The 21,037-nt window shown below is 42.4% G+C and overlaps 1 protein-coding gene across 1 annotated transcript in view; it reads right to left on the reverse strand.

The window, feature by feature from the left end:
* LOC118336335 (mannosyl-oligosaccharide 1,2-alpha-mannosidase IA) overlaps nt 1–18,483 on the reverse strand; it is a 185,451-nt gene extending 166,968 nt beyond the window's left edge. Inside the window, exon 1 of the mRNA XM_035672961.1 lies at nt 17,042–18,483. Within this exon, the coding sequence (XP_035528854.1) occupies nt 17,042–17,599 (558 nt within the window). The 5' untranslated portion in view covers nt 17,600–18,483. The remainder of the gene's footprint in view (nt 1–17,041) is intronic.
* Nucleotides 18,484–21,037: the final 2,554 nt, after the last annotated feature.

A 21,037-nucleotide genomic window follows, 5' to 3' on the forward strand; every position in this document is an offset into this window, starting at 1 on the left:
ATATATATATATATATAACAGCTTATTATCTTGCTCTGCCCCAGTTAAATTAACCAATAAATGAAGGCAGCTTTTCCACCTCCAACAATGTCATGATCTTGACAACAGTTAATTTGTAAGGATGTATGAGGCAACATAAGTCTTGAGGAATGTGTCTAACTCTCTGAAGGAAGTGGAAATGGTACAGGCACACTTGACCTATTGCCATCACTTTAATCACATGGGGGGGTGGCGTGTTAGATAAAGACTGAGACAACCCAAGGAGACCGTAAAGAAAAGAGAGGTTGTGATATATGCTCAGGGTTTAAGTGTTAAGGGCACTACATAAGATCCAGCCATTTTGATTAAAACTGCATGCAAAGCCCATGGTAACAGCTCCTCAGTGTGGGTCTTTGTCTGGACTGGGTTTTATCCAGTCAAGTTCAGTCTGTATGTTTCGGCGTCCAATGGTGTGGGAGTAGAAGCGCTTATTAATCAGCAGCCAGCTACCCTCTCTAAGTGGCTGTGCAGCTTCCTACGCATTGGAACAGGATTAGAGATGGAGGTTAAATTTATGAATTTTGGATTGAGAATGTTACTGTACACTCGTGGCAGACAGAAAGTCTTTACTCAAAGTGCTGCTGGATTGAGAGTGGCCACACAGATTTTGCGAAAGTTGCCAGAAGCGATTCTGTATATAATACTGCCTACTGAGGCAATTCATTCAGGAGTTGTTTTTTCACACTTTTTAAAATGCCTTGGAACTGAGGCTCCACAATTGATTATAATTGTGTTCAAGATTGTAATTTCCACATTAAGCTTGATGACTTCATGTGTAATACTGACACTGTGCATTTAGTGTGGCTGCCTATTTTGGGCATCTACTGTGACGGTGAACTAATGTCTTCAGTGTTGAGCTGAACCACATGCCCTTTTGTTCATGTTCATTAGATACGTAGGACTGACAAACTCTACTGAACAGAATCAGAATCATATCACCTGACTCAGTGACTAAATCGCTGCAAGCGATTAAATAACTCAGTTTCAGCTGCTTCGTGCCTGAGCATGAACACACAGCCCAGCAGCCAGCCTACCCTTTCACAGCAACATGCTCATCTATTCTACAGTTTACCCCACTGTATTATACATTTGTGACGGCCAATGTATAATCATAGTTTGTGCCAGTGCCATCATTGGAAATTGAGCTGACAGACATCACAATGTGGGAGAGCCATGATTACTGTCCAGATCATAATGTTAGTGAATGAATCACCATGGCCTCTAACCTGCAATGCTAACAGTGTATGCTAACATGAGCACTGTTTGCCAGGGGATCCATCTGTTTCACTGGGCAGGATGATGGGAGTCAGGCAGACGTGAAAGAAAATTATCTCTCTCTCTTGACAGGCAAAGTACAGTAGCACAGTACCAAAACAGTAGGGCAGTCTGAACAACAGGCTAGCAGATGAAAGAGCAGGAATAACAGAGTGAGATTGAAAAAGACAGAGAGAGAGAGAGTATGGAAGTGGGATAGATGGAGAGAGAGGGATGTGAAATTCATATAAAATAGTGTGTGAGGAGCAATGCAACAGAACTGGAAGGCTGGAGGAGGAGACTGAAGACGAGCCCTACGAACAGAAAGCTAAGACTCCCCTTCGTTCACACTCGCTATAAATTATTAATGGGAGCACAGAACAAATGAGTTCAGCGCACAGGGAGGGGTCGATGAATCGCCCAGTGTGAGTCCCCCAAGATAACCTCCAAAATGGACTAGTCCCAAGTGAGAGGAGTGCACACATGCATGAACGCTAGATGATATCAGCTGTGCAGGTCATGGTTTCTCAAACCAGTGACTTCTTCTGGGGAAGTTTCTTGCCAAACATTCCTTTCACAAACACTAAATCCGCAGATAAAATCAAACTGACAAATCCTTTCAAAGTAGAGAAACATGTCAAAAGGGCACAGTGTGTACTATAAAATGATTCCAGAATGTAGTTAATAGGATGCGAACCAGTTTTTAAAGAGGTTAAGTGCAAACACAGCAATGTTAACAGCCCATATTGGTTTGAGTCTACAAAGTCGTATGTATTTTCACAGATGGTAGTGTGCAGCAGAACAAATGCCTTAACTTCCTTAATTACAGCAATCGTCTAAAAAAAGAATAATGACTGAAATTATCGTCCTCCAGTTGTATTTAATCCTATTTATTTAAGGAGAAAAGTGAGAAGATCCGACTTTACAACAGGGAAATCAACAACTACTTGTCGTTTTTTTAAACACTCCCGTAGTCCAACTTCTCACTTTTAAAAATAAGCTGTTTACGTGAATAGTAGTAAATTAAATTGTTTTGCTTTTGTCCAACCAAAAGTCAAAAATGCTATCTGAAGATGAAGACATTTAGCCATTTTTCTCTATTTTCTGACGTTTTACTGAGCATGTGATCAATCAAGGAAATAAGCAGTGGGTAGATTAATCGATAAGGACAGTAACCATTAGTTACTTCATCATTTTAACTCTGTCACAATTTTATGGTCTTTTGGTCATTTTGTTACAACTGAAGTTTACACTCAATGTTAACTAACGAGTCATTAGTCGAGAAGACCCCGAGTTGACTCCCATGTTGTCAGTCCAATCTCCGCACTTTTGTTTTTTTAGCTGCATTGTTTCACACAGAGCAACAGCATGGCAGGCTGTAAGCTTTACCAACAGAGTCTCAAAATGACCACGGACCACAAAACTAACTGTGATGAAGCGGAGAAGTATAGTTAACGGAGGGCAGCGGCTGCTCCAACGTTCTCTGCTCCGGTCATGGGTGTAAGTGAAGTCTGCTAAACCACATTTGAACCACGGTGGAACAACCTCCTCTACTGCTGTCCAATGTGAGAGACGCTCCGTAGTGCACTGGGATTTTAGAACTGAAGTAAGAACAGGACGCATACTTTTACTTTGGAAATTATGGATATCTGATCTCACATCAAAGATAACAAAGAAAGGCATTAAAATGTGAGCTACGTTAAAACATGAGACTCAGGTAACTGAGTTTTCCACTGCAGAAACTGCTGATGTAGGAGTTTGGAGGGGAATGTGCTGCTGAACAAAAAAAAAAGGAACAAACAGTCAAATCTTCTTTGCAGCCAAAGTTGACTGACAAAGTTCTGAGTCGGGTACAGCCCTTCAAAATGTATCTACGTAACACCCATCTTTTCAGATTGCCTGATGGGATATGGCTTGACCAATGAGCATGAACATGAATGGTGCTTTTTGTCACTGTGCCAACTCCTCCACTGTCAGCTCGGCCTGCCTGTGGCAGCCTGTGCCTAACAAGAGCCCTTTGTTTGTTTTGGTTTGGGCTTTTCTGCTCTGTTAGCTCCTTTAGCTCCTTTAGCATTGTAAGTTCACTCGTGTGTCGACTTCCCTGCTAAAATAAGTCAGTTCCCTCTGGCCAACAGACCCCTGCGTGTGTGATAGCGCTGCTGTTACAGGCATTGTTTCAGAACCAAGCAGATGAAAAACACACGCATCCCGATCTTGGCCAGCTGCCTTGAGGAACACAAAACACAGATCAGTCAACTCGGCACAATGAAAAGCTCATCTCTTGGTAAATACATTTATTATTGCTTATTAGTCACATTTCAAGCTCAGTGTGACTTATTTGACAACTTATGAGAGCACTGAGGTCAAAATGTCACGTTAATACCTACATTTGTGAAACATATTTTAATATATTCTTTTTTAGTTTCCTTTTTGGTAAACAGACACTGCCCTGTGACTGAAAATAAACTCCAGAAATCAGACACCGAGTTTCCTTTTACTTTCCTTGTAGATCTACTTACTTAAAACTTCTAGTCCTAAAATAATTATTATAAACGGATAAGCTTTTGGCCAAAGAACATCACGATACACACACATACATCATAATTATTTAAACATATGCATACAATCCTCTGACAAGCCAGAACGTAAATACGATTAATTCAAATTAGTTAATCACTCACTGCTTTCTCATTAGTCTGAGTTATACATTGACACTGCTGCAATCTATACAAAGGTCACACAAAGGGCAGAACATGTGACATTACATTACAGGTCACGATCAGATAGGGACACTTTAATTTACAACAGTGATTAATACGCTTGCACACTAATTTCTATTTCTAATTAAAATACTTCACAAATGGCATTTTTGCAGCATGAACAATTTCCATCTTTCTGTACAACCTCTTGAACACACCTTAGGGTAATGCTTTGAACATCTATTGTAAATCTGATTCCTTTCACATTTTTATTTAGTCAAATCTGCCTTTGCTCCGACAGCAAATATCTCCCCATCTGATTCAATTACGCCAAGATGGTCGGACTGCGACAAGCTGAGGGGTCAAACAGAAAACCATTTGCAAAAATTACAGCTTATCAGGGTTTTAAGATCTGCATACATTACAACGGCATTCAGTTTCATGTACAAAATAGAAGATGAGTTGTCTCAGATGGAGTTATTAGGAGTGGGTAAGGGAGATACGATTACAATGACGTAGGCTGGTTTTGAGTTTCTAAAACAGGTTGCAGCTCACAGTAAAGTTAAAAGTAAGACACCATTGAGACATTTGTAAATTTTTGCATTTAACATATTTGCATGTAGAAATTTGTGTAGAAAATTGCATCTCCCTAGGCAAATGCCCTTGTGTTATGCCCTCTATTTTTGAAAGCCAATTTGTGCCAAATGTCAACAAATTAAATATGTGTCCTATTGACAGTAGCATACTTATGCACCTAAAAACACAAAAAACAAGGTGAGTTCTCCACTACTTTAACAGGCAGAATCTGGAACAGATGTTGGATGGACCTGTAGGGTTTCATTCACTCTAGTCAGCATATAGTGGCCTCCTGTAAAGACTCAGTGGGCCTCAAAGGTCCAAAAGCAAACTGTGTTTAAAACATACACGCGCATATGCATAGACACACAAGCCGGCACACAAACGTACACGCTGCATTGCTCTCATCTGTTCCAGCATCCTGCTGCTCGATGCTGCTGGGCTCGGCTCTTCAGCTAATGGTCACTGCAGAATTAATTGCAACCATCCATCTCATTTTACTTGGAAAATACAATGGCAGCGCGACTTCTACTGTCACCCCACATCCTCCCACACACTCTAACACACACGCACACACACACACACACACACACACATTTTGTTCTCTACACCCTAGAGATGGGTCTGTTTTTCATTTACCTTCCCTAAACTTTTTCCATAGGCCTAAGTCTTCTTTTAAAAGCAAGAATGCCTGCATTTGTGCGAGTCGACAGATGCTTTACATCTCACCAAACACACTGCATTCAGTGTTCTGACAAGTGTTGAGTATCAACTTTCAGATCTAAGTAGCTGCAGCCATAAGTTCTAACAGTTCGATAAAATTATATTCCTGAGATCTGGGAATGCAGGTTACAGGTTGAAAACTGTTTTTCTGATTGTCTGACTGCTCGTATTTCTTTCCCCATTAAACCGATTTTCAAACAAAGTTACAAACCAAAGTTGTAGTTTAACATCACACAAAAAAAACTCATGGTTTCAGTTCAGCCACCTCTGATCACAGAAAGTAATGTCAGTGTCAACAGAACACACTATCAGAACAATTTACATCACTACAACAAAAGGTAAGAACTTCAACCGGTAAAAGTACACAAACAACTTGGTGGGTGTTAGATTGAGTACAGAAAAGTACAACAAATACTTTACATTTTACAAGAAAGCTGAATTCTATACTTTCATATGCTTCGTGCTACTTTTAAGCATTTGTAGAAAGATGTCTTTAGATAGTTTTGTATGCAACAGAGCAGCATCTTTATGTCACTGTTTGGTATCATGTTTTGTTTAACACAAATATCATACTGGTTTTAAGGCTCACACTAATTAAACTACTTCATACGGTGTCTGTTACACTCTGCAGTTAAGGAGCGAGAGCCTTTCAGATTTGTTAATGACAAAGCAAAAATTAACTCAACTGTTGCTAAGCCACAAGCCTGTTTAGCTTGAGAACTCTTGAGATCCTGACACACACCTGATCTCCAGGGCGGACTGAATGGGAATAAACATTTCTGACTCTGCCAACAGAATACTTTAAATTTAGTGGAAATTCAAGTTTGGGTCAATTCATTTTTCATTTCATTTCATGGATTTTATTAACACGTCACAGCGTGGAAATAAGGTATTTTGTCATGATTACAGCTCTTACATCAAATCTGCATTTACCAGTATTATCTGAAATTGCTGCTACGTCATTATGATTTGAATTGCCATTTTCAATGTGCATTCTGAATTGGAGTAAATTTAAAGTGGCATGATGTCAGTCCCTGACACAATTATTCGTCCCTTGTTGGTGGATGCCACAATCTTTGGCCTGGGTCATCCAGAGATGTCATTATAACGGTCACGTCATTGTCTTTTCCATTGCTCCCATTGTGTCCTTAAGACTGCAGCAGACATCATTATGAGAGAGCTGATGACCAGTCTCACATCTTTCTGGGGAGGTTTGGTTAGCAGCAGGTTTCCACTCTAATGGTGGGCCAAATTACCTCGGAGATGGATCGAGCTTGTAGTACAGTTAGCACATTAAAAATCTAATAAGATCATTTGCATGACTCGGATTCAGAAGCACCCTAGTTTGAACACAGGGGATGAAGAGATTGACTTGTCCCAGAAATTGTACTGATTGGTTGGTTGATTGATTGGTTGACTGACTGATTTTATGGCACTTCTGTCTGTACTGTAAATTCCACTTTTCCCTGCCTATTGTCAATTATTATCCAATTATGCGTAATATAAGGGAAATAATGATTCAATTCCTTGATTGACATAAAATTAATCTGTACCTAATTTGATAATCGATTCATTTCAATCAAAAATGCCAACCATTCTCCAGTTCCGGTGTAGGCCTGCCAGATCTGCTCGGGGTCCTGTGTTTACAGGTGATGCAACACATTCACACATTATGATTGGCTGTACATCGGAAAGTGTACGGAGGCTGTGTGTTGGCCCGCAGTACATCCTGCCCGATTGGTACTGTGCATGTACAAATCTCAACGGAGATGAGAGGAAAACAACATGGCTCACTAATTAGCTACTTCCATAATCAGCTCACCTGAAAAAACAACAACAATGTGTCTGGTACCTACAATGGCTTCTCCGATGTGAGGATTTATATATATTTGGTTTTCAGCTGCTAGTCAAGCTTTAGATAATGCCACCATTGGCTCTAGGGATCTGTGATGGCCATTTCTCTGTATTTTGTGACATAAATCAGGGCAGATTAAATCGAATAAAGAATTGTTAGTTGCAGGATCCCTTATAGGAAAAAAGTACCCTTAAGCCGTTAAACTCAGGTAACTGGTAAAAATGAAAAATCTTTACTGTATGTAAAGTACGTAACAAGTAAGGTAAGGTAAAAACCCTGGTTTAAAATACTACAGAAAAGACTCATATTATTGGAAATTCTCAGATACCACTACCTTATTTTAGTCTCGTATCAGCCCAATATGACATCAGTATCTGTTCAATATTAGCCAGAATTTCATTGACGTATCTTTTAGTAAAACATACAACACGTACAACAAAGCGAAAGTGAATAACGGAAATGGTTCCTTTTTCTTTTTTTTCTTTTTTTTAATTCTTCGTCACACATAACCACAGGTTTGACATTAGTGCATCACGATGCCCTGCCCAGTTCTCCAAAAACCGTTAACCAGTCACTTCTGAAACTGGACAGCCAACCCCACCCATTTCCTGTTATTGAAACACACTGTACAACCATGCAGTCTTCTCTGAAAGAGTAAAAGAAAAGCGAAGAGGAAAAAAAATAAAAAACCCTGTTGTCTCACAAATGGTTTTTGACATGAAAGTAAAGCAGGCAGATTAAGTTCAGACATTATTAGTTTACAAAAAAGCAGTTTTTGATGATATTAAGAGTTTATCCTCTCAAACAGATCCTCCATTCACAAAATACAGTCATTCTAGATTTAAATGATAATTAGGTTTTTGATGTGAAGGGTTTAGCAGTAGTTTTTACGCAAATTGTTCCTGTCGATAGCATTTGAAAGAAGCCCTTAAATGTTCACACTATAACAGCTGCTTTCCTGAATAGGGGGATTTTGAGAGTTATTTTGAGAGGACTGACAGTTCATTTTAGACTGCCTTGATTTTCTCTGGTCAAGATAAATATCCAAGAGATTTTGAAGGGTTTATTTATTATAAAAAAGGCATTTCATGTACCCATCTCTTCCATATCCAGCTGTCTCTGTCCAGTCTAATATTAGTGCTCAAGAAATGCGCCCAAGAGCCTGTCACCTAAACTTCTTATCCAATTAATGATCAGTGAACTGGTTGTTCTCACACACACAAACAGTCATTAGTAGACTATCGAATCAGTTTATTTGTTATTTCTCTGCCTTTCCACCGACTGTGGATGGATAAAAATTGCAATTATCTAGCTGGCCCATCATCCAACCTTGATGGAAACAAGAGAAATCTATATGGTTCCCTAATGAGCACTGAGCACTGTTGCTGCCATTTGATTAGGGACTTAATTGTGATAATAATGAACAAATATACCCAAGCTCTTGCTAAAACGGTCTTGTAAGCATTCAGCTAATTAATGGCTATTTGCCCACTGATGCTGATGAAGGAGAAAATCACTAGGGAAACACATTTTCCTCTCAACCCACGGAAAGCTAGACAGCACTGGTCTAGTAAGCTTTCCACGAGACGCTCTTGTCTTCACTCTGGGGAAAACCAGATCCTGACCAACAAAGGCCGCTACATAAAAGATGATATTGTCTTCCGGGGATCCGCCTAAGTTGTAGGTCAAAGGCTTGACAACATTATTCAGCCATCTTGAAAGCAGGCTGAATCCATGTCACAACACGATAACAACAATGCAGACAGGCCAATCTGCAACGACAGCGGCCGGGCAGCTCACACTGGCTCTCCAGTGATGCAGAGGAGGGGATAGTTGGCAGAGCAGTGGCAATAAACACGCCTGGGGCCGCACATCAGCAGGAAGCAGGGAGTAAGGACACAAAAAGAGAAGAAGAAGGGGTAACAGAGACAGAGTCGGTAACAGTGATTTCTTAAAGATCACAACTAGGACTAAACAAAAGACGAGTAAGAAGTGAGAAGAGGAGGAAGACATGCGAGGACAAGCCAGGTCCCCCGGCCCACTCTAATGTCTTGCCATTACCCTGTGAACACAGCCACGCATGTTGTTTCTGACCAATTAGGCAGGAATAAAGGCAGGGGTCTGGAACTCAGCTGAGGGCTCAGATAGTCTGCTGGTTACATCTAGGCCACTCTCTCTCTCTCTCTCTCTCTCTCTCTCTCTCTCCACTTCTTTCCTATTTGTTGAGGGGGGGTAGAAGATGTGGGGGCGATTTCATTCGGCACCTAGCAAGGGATGTCAAGCAGAGCCTGCAGCAAACAAAGGCCATCCCCTGGACCTTTCATCTTCTTCACTTTCTTCATCTGTAGCAAACACACGCGCACACACTAAAAACATGGCTGAAGGTTGCGAAAACAGGACAGGGCTGACGGCGAGACTTTTGCAGGGTCCTGGAGGTCCACATGTATTCACAGAGTTAGTCGCAAAGGCTGCTTCTCGCCCTCTTTCTTTCTTGTTATTATAGAGCTAATAATGTCAGCAGCATTGAAAGAGTGTAGATAATGGTGTGAAAGCATGGCCATTAGCCCTTGTTTATTTATGCCTGACAGTGATGAGCACACCGCCAGAAAAAGTGGAGAAAGTTACAGGCTAAAGGCAGAAACTATGTATGACTTTTGGGCAATCCTGACCATACCCTGTGGAACTTGAGAGCATCCAGTCAGGAATTAATGTGTGTTCTTCCCAGTAATCACAGGCCTCTAGAAGTCGGGATTAAGAGGTACACACACAATGACCCAATTATGTCAGCAGTGCCGTTAACTGAAGATAGATGTGCTTCCAAGAATTTATTTCAGCATTGCAGCATTAGAAGGGGGACTGATGGTGTTAAAAAAAAAGGTTTTTGAGTGTGGCTGATGAAATCTGAGAAAACCGGAAATTTGCTTTACTGAAGAAAAAAAACACACGTCCACTGCCAAGAGTGTTCCCACTCACTACTCTTTGCACTCCTCTGTTCAAGAAGGTGGTCAAAATGTGGACAAATTCTAGTCCGGGACGTGACCCTCTGCTTTTTCTGGCAACTGACGCAACACCCGCAGGCTATAGTAAACACAGGCCTCTGTACAGCAAACAAATAGACTGGCGAGGCCTGATTTAAAGGCCATGCAAATATGTAAGTGCAAGAGCAAAGAACATGGGGGAGTTTCAGGGAAAAACTGGATTTCTATTGTGTAAATATGGAAAACATCTGCAAACTGTTGACTAGCCCACGTCATCCGTAAAAGAAAAACCTTTAAGCTGTGTGAGACTTTAAAACTAGTTACTATGCTGGCATGCACCAACACTTCATACACAAGAACTACAGCATATAAACCCCACTGCTGTTAAATTCTGGACAAATAGTAGGACCTTACTGGCCTCTCAAGAGCGGAGGGAGCTTAAGGTGTTTTATTCTTTCAAGATGTGACATAATCCCCGACTTCCGCCCCTGACCCACAACAACACACACAGTCCACTGAAAAGCACACGCCAAAATAAACAAACACGCCTGTACAAATCGGCCTATGTGTATCTTCTATGTAACTACAAAGAGTTGTCTATGAACGCACTTGCACAAGAGTTATGTGCACACACACACACCTCTTGAAAAGCGTGTCTCAACAGAGAGACTTCCCCTCAAGCTAGTGCCCCTACCACAAAGGGAATGCAGGGAGAAAACTGCCGTGAATGCAAAAAGGATGTAAGCTAACATCTCCCCCCTTTTTTCCTCACATGCTTCCTTTTCCTCTCTCTATCTCACCCGATTGCCTGGGGGAAAAGACCTGGTATTGTATAGCTTAATCAGCTTTTATCACCCACATAAAAATAAGCTGTTCTGCTGGGCTCTGACGTAGTTACCTGACATTTGTCTATCTCACTGTTATTCTGGAAAACACAAGGTTTCCTGGATGCATCTGCTTTGACCTGTTGGGTCATCTGTCCTACAATGTTTTTATGTGCAGGCAAAGGGCTATCTCTTGGCTTAAAGGGACAGCAAAGAGGGGAATTAATCAATATCGTAGGTACTAGTAAACAAGATTTTCTATGGTCAACACCAGGTCAGCAAGTCACCGAAGTGTTGCAGCAGGACGTCTAAACGTAGAGGTGCAGCAACCCTCACACTGACAGTTTCTGCTTTAAACAGCAAGGATCAAATTAAGCTAAAAATAGGGAGAACATAATTAATTATATAGACTAAAGGCTGCTAGACAGGTATCAATCATGCTCATAAGGACTATTCTGCTAGCACAACTAATTTAAATATAAGTTATACTAATAGAGTCATCATTAACTGTGACCATTTTTCAGAATTTGATGCTTAAGAATCAAAATGAGTATTTTATCTGATCACCATAAACAGCATTAATTGTTCAAATGTGCTTTAATACAGTGTGTGGGTTTTAAAAAGCCAAGGTCTTTTATATAAACTTGCAATTAATGTGGTTAGAAGCACCACTGAACAGGTTTAGTGTGTTTGTCGTCATTTTGGAGTATTTTGTTTTGATAACATAACTGCAGTGGCTAATGGGCTACTGGAAACCTGGAACAACAAGCTTTTGCTCTATTAACATAGCACAGGGGGTTAATGGTGGGTACAGATAACAGGCAGATGCTTCTGAGCTTCATTTAGGTTCATGTCAGACGTTATATTCTCAGACTGACTAGAAACCTGGGTGGAGTTATCCGTTTTCATCTGTAAAGGAAACCGGTAACTGATATGTGGTTTAAAGAACTAGCAGAATACAGATTTTATGTTCAGTGAACTTTTATTTCCCCATAATGTAATAGATTTAACTGTGCTATGTAATGCTGCACTCACACTAAGTTGTCTTTTGTCAGAATGTTGTCTCAACTCATTGCTACTTGCAGTGAGGCATGGCTTATTTGACTGTCCTTCCAATTACATTTCCTTAAGTATACTTCCTGGTAAACATCCGCCTTTGTTGTTGTCTTTCACTACACTACATTCTGGGCGATATGACGTTTTGAGATCATTGCGGTTAGAAGTGTGTATGAAGTCTGGTTGGTTAATGTGCCTAACTCTGAGAGAGAGAGGATTATGACTGAGAACTGCAATTACAGTAAAAGTAGAACACCATGTGGTTTGTAATGTGAATGTAATGTAAACCAACGTGGGAAGTTACTCTGATATTACAATTACTCTAAGTAGCCCTGGGTAAAAACCCCCTGAATACCTCGAATGTACGGGTAAAATGAGCACAAACGTCTCAGAAAGCAGATCAAAGGGTCAATTTCTTGCTGTGTGGAAGTAAAGGCTGCATCAATGCCTGGCAGCATTGACAGGTTGATAATATCTGCCTCAGCTTGTCATTGACTTGCACAATATATCAATACCCAGCAGGCCCAGCGGCTCACTCCCCCGCATAAACAGACCAAAGACAACGATGGGTTCATATTCCAAACACCAGCCGCTGACATTTGCACAGCATCCACAGAGGAGAAGAAAAGCACAAATGTTCCAGCTCTGTGGGAGCGCTAGGAGAGTGTGAGCCTTTTCTTAAGACTTTGTTCATCTTCCGTTTCTTTCTTCTCGCTCAGCGGGCGGCCATTTTCCTGGCTAAGACTGAAGGTTGTTTGGCACACCTGGTTCGTAGCAGGAGACAGCAGAGGAATGAGAGGTGGAGGGAGGTCACGGTTCTCAGAGCCGGCCAGGAGGCGCTTGGCTTAACGGCGGCATTTTATTCAGACAGACACCCAGCTCACTGCTCATTACTGCTTTAAGGGGATTTCAGGTCCGGCTACAAGCTCACCTATTCCTGAAGCTTTGTGTTAGGTTTGTGTGTTTGTATGTGTGTGTTTGTGTTATGTGGCAGTTCAGTTGTTATAGTAAGCTTTTGATATTTGTCACAGTTAGCGATTCTCCTAACACAAGAAATACTCTCTATGGCACTCCCAAGCACACAATTCGCCCGTAGCTTTTTTGAATAAATTGACTTTAACCTAAAATTCCTATAGTGGGCTGTGTCTCAAGAGCTAATAAAATAAAATTTAAACCTGTCACTAAACTGTGTTTTTAATCAAACATTTAAATTCATGGCACCGACACAAGAGACACCTAACTATCCTTCTAACTGGACTAAAAACTTTCCATAAAATGTCTCTGAATAACAAGCAACTGCTCTGTAGTTGCTGTTCTTTAGCTGAACCTGACCTCTGACCTCCTGGACAAATTGCCCTCCGCAGCTCGGAAATGAAACCCACATAAAGTCAGCTTTCCTCAAGTTCTCAAGCAATAAATTATTTAAGATCATAATGTTCAGTTTCCTTTTATTTGGAAGCAAACAGCTCAAAACTAAAAGTGAAAGGGTGCAAATAACCTGGGAATTTTTGTTTCTGTTTTCTGTTTAAACACTAAAGGTAATTTCGGCAAAATGTCTCCAAAAAGCTGTTTACTCATCTAAAAAGATGAAGGAAGCAGATGAGGAGAGTGTTGTTGCGGTTAGTCTTTCAGTAAAGTGAAATAAAAAACTGATAATGGTTTAAACAGCTTTGTGCACTTTTTGTACGGTTTGTGGATTACACTGTTATGTGCTTCTTAATCCTCTGTTTGGAAATCTTTTTTATTTCCCAAATAGCAGAGGGGGTTTCCATTTCTCCAACATACTGCTTATTATTCTGGATTACAGACAGACACACATGCGGCTGACCATTAAACAGACTTCCTTTAAAACCGAACAGATGTACCTCGTTTGATTGTTGTTAGTCTACACAGTGATGCAGGTGGGCCTCAGTACTGGATGGATAAACACAGTGACAACCCTTCCAAGTGAAACTGTTAAACTCCAAATTCATCCCCAAGCATCTAGATAATCATCTATATAAGCCATCAAGTGCTCACACACACAGTTAGCGGACACACACACACACACACACACACAGGACAAAGAAGCCCTGAAGACTTTTATTGCTCCACTGGAGGAGAGACTGCCACGAGAAGCTGCAGTGTCTGTGCTCTCACTGCAGTACTCCTAGCTGTATCTCCTCCCTGCGCGAACTTCTCCCCATGTGAATGCATCATATGTTAGAGGCCACATTATACAGCATATCCCAATTCCCACAAGCAAGGGCCCTCATTTGACTGCGCAGGCGTATCTCTGTTCAAAATTCAGCAGACGAGGGAAAGAGCAAATCTCCGGCTGTATAGAGGCTGTCTTTTAATGCACACTTCTTCTTCTGATGTATGTGTTGTTGTGGAGACGAGCAGAGGACAGAGATATGGAGGTTTCCGTCTCGGATTGGTACAGAGCTCCCCTTCATTCTCAGATGTCCTCTTTGCTCTGCAGTTGTTTGTTTGGGCATGCTACTTCTGTGCTCCGCATCCAGTATTTTAAGACCGCACTCCCAAGTTCTAACCTTAGTGAATGTTAAGGACATCAGCAACAAAATGTGCATGCAGAAAAGGACACCCCCGTGTTGCCCCAGGCGCGCATTTTTGTGGTGCGATCCCTGCTATCCAGCCTCTTATGTCGGAGCCAATGAGGCAGCAACAGAGCCGCGCGGGCGACTCAGAAAGCCATGACATCACAGAATTACAAATAAAAGGCTTGTTTGAAAATTACTCTCATCTTTATCCTGCTGAGGAATTTTGGAGGAGAATGAACCGTCCACCAACAGGGCATAGCTGGAATAGGTAAACAGCACCATGGCTTTGGCAGTATTTGCTGGTATTCTTGGGAGTGGGGGGTGGGGGGGCTTAGCTAGGGGTGGGCTGCCTTCAAAAATGTGCCTTGTGTGATCAGACTGTCATTGTCCCTAGTTTCACCCTCACTTGGCAGTGGGTGCACACACAGAGGAAGAAGGTGGGGAGTCTGCTTTCTAGTTGTTGGCAGTTGAGAAAAACGATGCCCATTCACAGTTTGGGCATTGAGGCACCAGACCCTTTTTGTTGGCTTTGGAAGCGGGGGGGGGAGACCCTCTCTTTGCCTTCCCTTACAGTGAACAAAAAGACTGCTTTTACAGAGCTGCTCTGTCTGTACACCACAACACGGGCTGGGAAGATGACAACAAAAAAATTCATTCTGTATGATATTTAATGCTACATCAAAACATCCTTAAAAAAAACCCATCAAAACATGTTAGTGTTGCGAGTTTTATTGTTACAGTTACTCATTGGTTCTACATCTGTAAACCTTGGACAAAGCACAGGCGTGCAATGTGTCAGCCTGTGTTGGCAGCATGAATGTGAGCCTCCATGAAAAAGAGAAGCCGTCTGGATCTGTGCCAGCAGGCTTGAGACAGTGGACACTGTTGAAACAACAATAGCAAACCACAAAAGCACACACCAGGCCGTGGACATGGACATGGACAAAGAAGCAGAGTGCAAGTGAGCAGAGCCTGTGTGTTCTTCAGCGCCTTCATAAAAAGGTCTTCACTCAAGGAAACGCAATTAATATTCTGCCACACCAATTGGGGAAAGAGGGCGTGGTGAAAAAATAACTTTTCCTCAGACAATCGTGACCCTGAGGCAAGAACTTTGCAGAGCTCAGCTGAACAGACCAGACAAGCGAAGTCACACTGACATTCACTTGAATTGAAAGAGCATCAAAAAAGGAGAAGCTATGAGTCACTGAGGGCTCAGTGCACAGGGGCTAATAACCCTCTCCGTCCTCTGACGCCTCAGTTATCATGTAGCACATCACCTCTAGGTATGAAAGGCATGTGAGCAGCGTGAGAGAGTGACAGCAGGCTGGAAGTGAGAGTGACAACAGGACTTATCTGTGTCACATGCCAGGGCTGAAACCCATCTGCACATGCTGGCCAATGGCTTCCCCGCTACCTCCCCCCTCTCACAGTCTTTCCCTCCTCCTCCTCCTCCTCAGCAGCCTCACTTGCCTTGAGTGGGTACAGATGTGTGATCCACAGACGCTCCCACTCTGGAGCCCTTATTGGACCCACAGGGCGCAACAAAGGCTGGCACACAGCTTGAAGAGCTCCTGGCCAAAGTGTCAGTGCACACAGTCGCACCATTTGCAGGCGATTGTGTGAGAGGGACAGAGGTGCCTCAGCTAAATGCAGCACATTTTATCGCTCACAATGACCTGATGCGGTGCAGTTTAACCGTTCACGTAACGCTAATATTGAAAACTTGAGATTTCACATTATTACATGCACACAAGCCACTTATCAGAATGAATTTTTATAAGATTATTTTATAAAACAATGATGTAAGAAAGTGCAGCTATGTCCCATGAACAGATTATTAAAATGTTACATCAATTTAGTCCCTTTGAACACACTTTTATGTTCTCCTTCTGATCCTTTAGAATATTAGACTTCATGTAATCTCATCTGCAGACACCGGAAACATTCAAGTTATCTTTAGTCCTGACGATGTTCTCCAAAGGCCCTGGGTAAATTTAGACAACTGACATGATTGAGAGGGGTTTATTTTGTCTGTTTGACAGGAGCTTGGCAAACAACTGCCCCACTGCTTCCACAGACGAATCTTCTGTATTGTCAGACAAATCAAACTCAGCAACGGAAATGTAATTACTTCTTTCTTTTATAACTGAATAAGCCAGACTGCTATTTATCTGTTGTGTTTTGACAGCATGAACACACGCTCCCTGTTTGCTCTGTGAAGCCACAGAAACGTTAAAATGAAACAGTTTAGAGACTATTTCGTGGAGAAAGTGGAAGCATGTGAAATCATTCGAGCAATGTTGATACATTAGACATGATCACATCAACATCTGTCCTGGGTTCAACCCCCAAAAATATACTTCCTGTTTTTTTACCCCATTCTCTATTTCCCGTATAACAGCTACATCATTATTGTACTTCCACATAACCCGTGAGGCTACTATGTGTCAGTAGCCTCAAACCCACTTGCAGGGGGTCACACACACATCCTTACCTCTTTGACTTTCTCCCGGCGCTCGTCGGTCCTGGGGTCGCTGGGCTTGCCGTTGTCTCTCCCCAGCGGGGCTTTGAGCAGGCAGCCCTTGAACTTCGCGTAACTGAAAGTATCCGAGGTGGCACCGCGGTCAGAAGCGGTGGCTCTCTCCGAGGCGGACTCCGCTTTGGACCTGGGCAGAGTGAAATCCTCCTGCGCTTTGCCCCCGGCGAGCCGCTCCTCGGTCGCCTCATGAGAGACGGACGGTTTGCGGCTCAGAGTTTTCAGCTTGGTGCTGGTCTCTCCTTTGGCCGAGGTCATGCCCCGCGGATGCTCCTGGTCGCGGGGCTTTTTTAAGTGCTCCCTGGCATCGTTCTCGGACCCGGAGCCGACCGTTACCGGCTGGGTCTCTGTCTTGGACAGGAAAATGCGCTTTAGCCGGACAGAGTCGGGCAAAAAGAAAAGGGCCCCAAAACACAGTGTTACCAAACCCGAGAGAAAGAGCAGAAACATGAATTTCTGGGACAGGCGCAGACCCATGCCCGATGCCGACACACCGGGCAACTTTCGGAAAACCATTGAAACTTTTTCTGGAGACGCTGCCTTACAGTAATATTCTCCGAGACTGCACAGCGGGTTTGACAGTCTCTCCTCTCTCTCTCTCTCTCGCCCTCTCCCCTCTCTCTCTCTCTCTCTGCTGCTTATGGGCACGTGGGATAAAACACAACAACTAGATATGCGCGCTTTTAAAAACACACCCCCGTGACACTTAGGAGAGTGGCACAAACAGCCTGCCGGAGCCCTCTTTATCTCGCTATCGATCGGATCTGCATAAACGGAGGTTAGGCCTGCCTACATCAACAATTTACCAATCATCTGGCAACACAACTCCAGAGCTCTCTCCTCTCTACATAACGCAAAAACCTCTGACATCAATATAGACTGCGGGATTCTAGGGGGGGGGGTGTTAAAAATGGAAATCATAAAACAGCACAGGGCTCCGGGGGGGTGAGATTAAATGGCACTGGCGTTCACTGAAGCGCTGAGCTATGTTCAAGAATAACAGGATTACTTATAGCATGCGCCGGGGCTAACAAATAAATGCACTTTTTTTATGAGAGATAATGAAACGTCTTGCAGTCTAACAGGCCTGGGAACAAAGTTGTGTCTCGATGCATTATTCCACGCCGTGCAACAACAACAAACAAACAAATAATCGTCAATAACACACTGCCCTACGGTGCAAAACCTCAAGCGTGCAGCAGAGCATCTTTTTCCTCCTTGTCTCCGTTTATGCCGACCCACGTTGCTGCATTACGAGCTCCGGGAAATCACGGTAAAAGAGGAGAAACCACAAGCCGTTTTAATGTGCATCTATCCTGTACAGCTGGTGGACGGGAACGCGTGTGTGTTCATGTCGCCTATCTGTCAACTGCGCTCCTCTAGAAATGGGAAGGAGGAAAAAAAAAAAAAAGCCCTCCCGTTTCCCCCACCCCCCCAACCCCGTTTCCACTGGCGTCAACACGCCGGGCGAAACAAATCGGTGGATGACATGAAAGAAGGCGGGTTTTTGTCCCATGCGAAGTTATCCTAGCCCCCGATCCAAATCCAGAGAATAAACAGAATCCAGCATCCAGTCCGCCGGTTTCCAGCAAGAGACAGGCAGCACACACACCGCCGCGTCGTCGCTCCGGTACCCGCCGTCCGTCCGTCTGTCTGCCGTGCCGTGCCGTGCAGTGCCTCGCTCTCTCTTCTCTCTCAGTCGCCTGTAGCTCGCACTTGTGTCGCTGTGCTGTGGACGCCCGCCTGCGTAAAAACAGCGAGAGGAGAGGTCTGGAAATGTAACATATAGTGCGGGCAGGGCGAGGAGGGGAGGTGAGGGGAGGGAGACACAGAGAGAGAGAGAGAGAGAGAGAGAGAGTGGGCTGGTCGGGTTTCTTGATGGATATTCACAGCGGCTTATCAAAACACGGTTAAGCCGTTTGGACAAAAAGGGGAGAGAGAGGTCTGAGTGGCTCTGTGCGTTAGAAAAAACATCCACACACACACACACACACACACACACCCGGAGGGAAATGAGCTTGTTTTAATCCTGGGAGATATTATCTGCTACAAATGTCTCCACAGTCCTCGGGAATTAAATGCAATAAAGATGAGCTAAGACAGCACTTGTTTTCATTTTTTGGGAAGAGGTTGCAGCCCACCATACAAGACTCAGCTTGTTTTTTGGTTTGTTTTCAGGAGCTCGCTGCCTGGTAATGAAACCAGAGGGGTGAGACCCACTGAGTGAAAAGTGACATTTATTCATTTAATTTACTCATTCGGTGTATTCATATCATCTGTTGTGTCTTATGTTATCAAGATTCTCTTGTGTTGCCTCTCAAGCACCCAGTTTGTGCCTTTCACATGATCAACGTTTTTCCATATGGGGATCTGGCATTGATGTTAAGGATAGCTAAGAATTGGTTTCCTTCAAAGTTTGAAGAACCCAGCAGGTTGTTTGACAACACTTACCCCAGCCTGAAGGCTTTTCTGTTTACTTAAAGACAAATAAATACAATAAAATATTCTATTAAATGTACATTAAACAACATTTCCACACGTCTTGATTAGCCAAACCAATTTGGTAAGTGACGCATCTTCCTGGCTGCTTGTTTTGTTTACCATCATGTTGGTTTACATGATAATTTATCCAAACAAATGTCATCTTTCATCATTTTGCGTTTGTTTTTTTATTTCTAACAACACATAAAAGCAAGGAGAAAAGTCACTGGGAGGTACCATCTTTGTTTGCCTGAAGAAAATAGTCACCAGACTGGAAATGGCTTAAAAATCATTTTTATGTGCAGCAGACAGGCCATTTATCATTCCAGTTGGGTAGAGTAGTCTCTAAACAATCTGGAAATGTCTTCAAAACAGCAGTAAGTGTTACCTTACACCTGCAGGGGTTTTCAAAGTTTGACTTCTTTGGGTTCTTTCAGAAAAAATAGAACCAAACCTTTGTACCATCTGAACTGTGAGAAATGATGATTGATGAGTGCCATAAACCGGAGCTGGATGCACATGAGGGACCACAGAGGGCCCATGGATTGCACTTTAGTGATATATATATACTGTATTTCCTTATGCTAACTGTGACTGGTTCAGTTTTTTCATTTGGCCTCAAAGCGCTTTTCTGTTTCTTTGTGACAACAAAGTAAACTAGAAACTGTATTTTGTCAATGCTTTAACCTTCTTCCTTCTGTATTTGATTTAGCTACTTACTCAGAGAACAGATTCATACTTTAAGTTAGAAGTTACTATTATTATTATTATATTTCCTGAATATGTATATACATAACTGTATCTATTGGTTTATTTTATTGTAATTATCCTTTTGCTATGATTGTGTAGCCTGAAGGAGCTGTAGCATTTCATTTTGTTATACAACCATGTGTTTTCCTCGAAAAGGCCAATTTGTGGTCAAATATGGAATACGCTAGGTAAAATAATAATGACTAAGGGTTTCGGGTTCAACAAATCATCTCATCTCAGGGACTATTAGCAGCTTTTTCTGGAGTTTTTTCACACAGACACATCACACAGTCTTCATGAGCGGATACTCAGTTGTCATAGAGACACATGCAAGCTTAGTAGTTGTTAGAATTCAGATCCATCTCCATGTCTGAGTTAACTGTATCCACTGATGAAGACTGTGTAATACAGTTTAAAGATCTGGAAAAAGTGGACCAGCAATTGTCAAGAATTCACTTTAATTTCAAATGAATCATGGCTATATATCATTGTTTGTCTTCCATGACTGAGGTGTGCTGGAAAAGTGTGTTTACATAATGTTTACATAGGCAATATAGAAACTGAAGTGTAAACACAGTGTTTTATCAGGATTAAATAGGATAGATTGGCCCATGAGTTGGCCATTACTGAAGAGCCTGCACAGCACTATTCAACTAATGCACCTGAAAGCGGAAATTAGAAAATAAAGGTCTGATCGGTTTCAATATTGGTGTTTAATTAGAA

This window comes from Morone saxatilis, unplaced genomic scaffold (genome assembly GCF_004916995.1).
Source record: "Morone saxatilis isolate NCDOM2014 unplaced genomic scaffold, NCSU_SB_2.0 Contig24, whole genome shotgun sequence".
NCBI classification, from domain to species: domain Eukaryota; kingdom Metazoa; phylum Chordata; class Actinopteri; family Moronidae; genus Morone; species Morone saxatilis.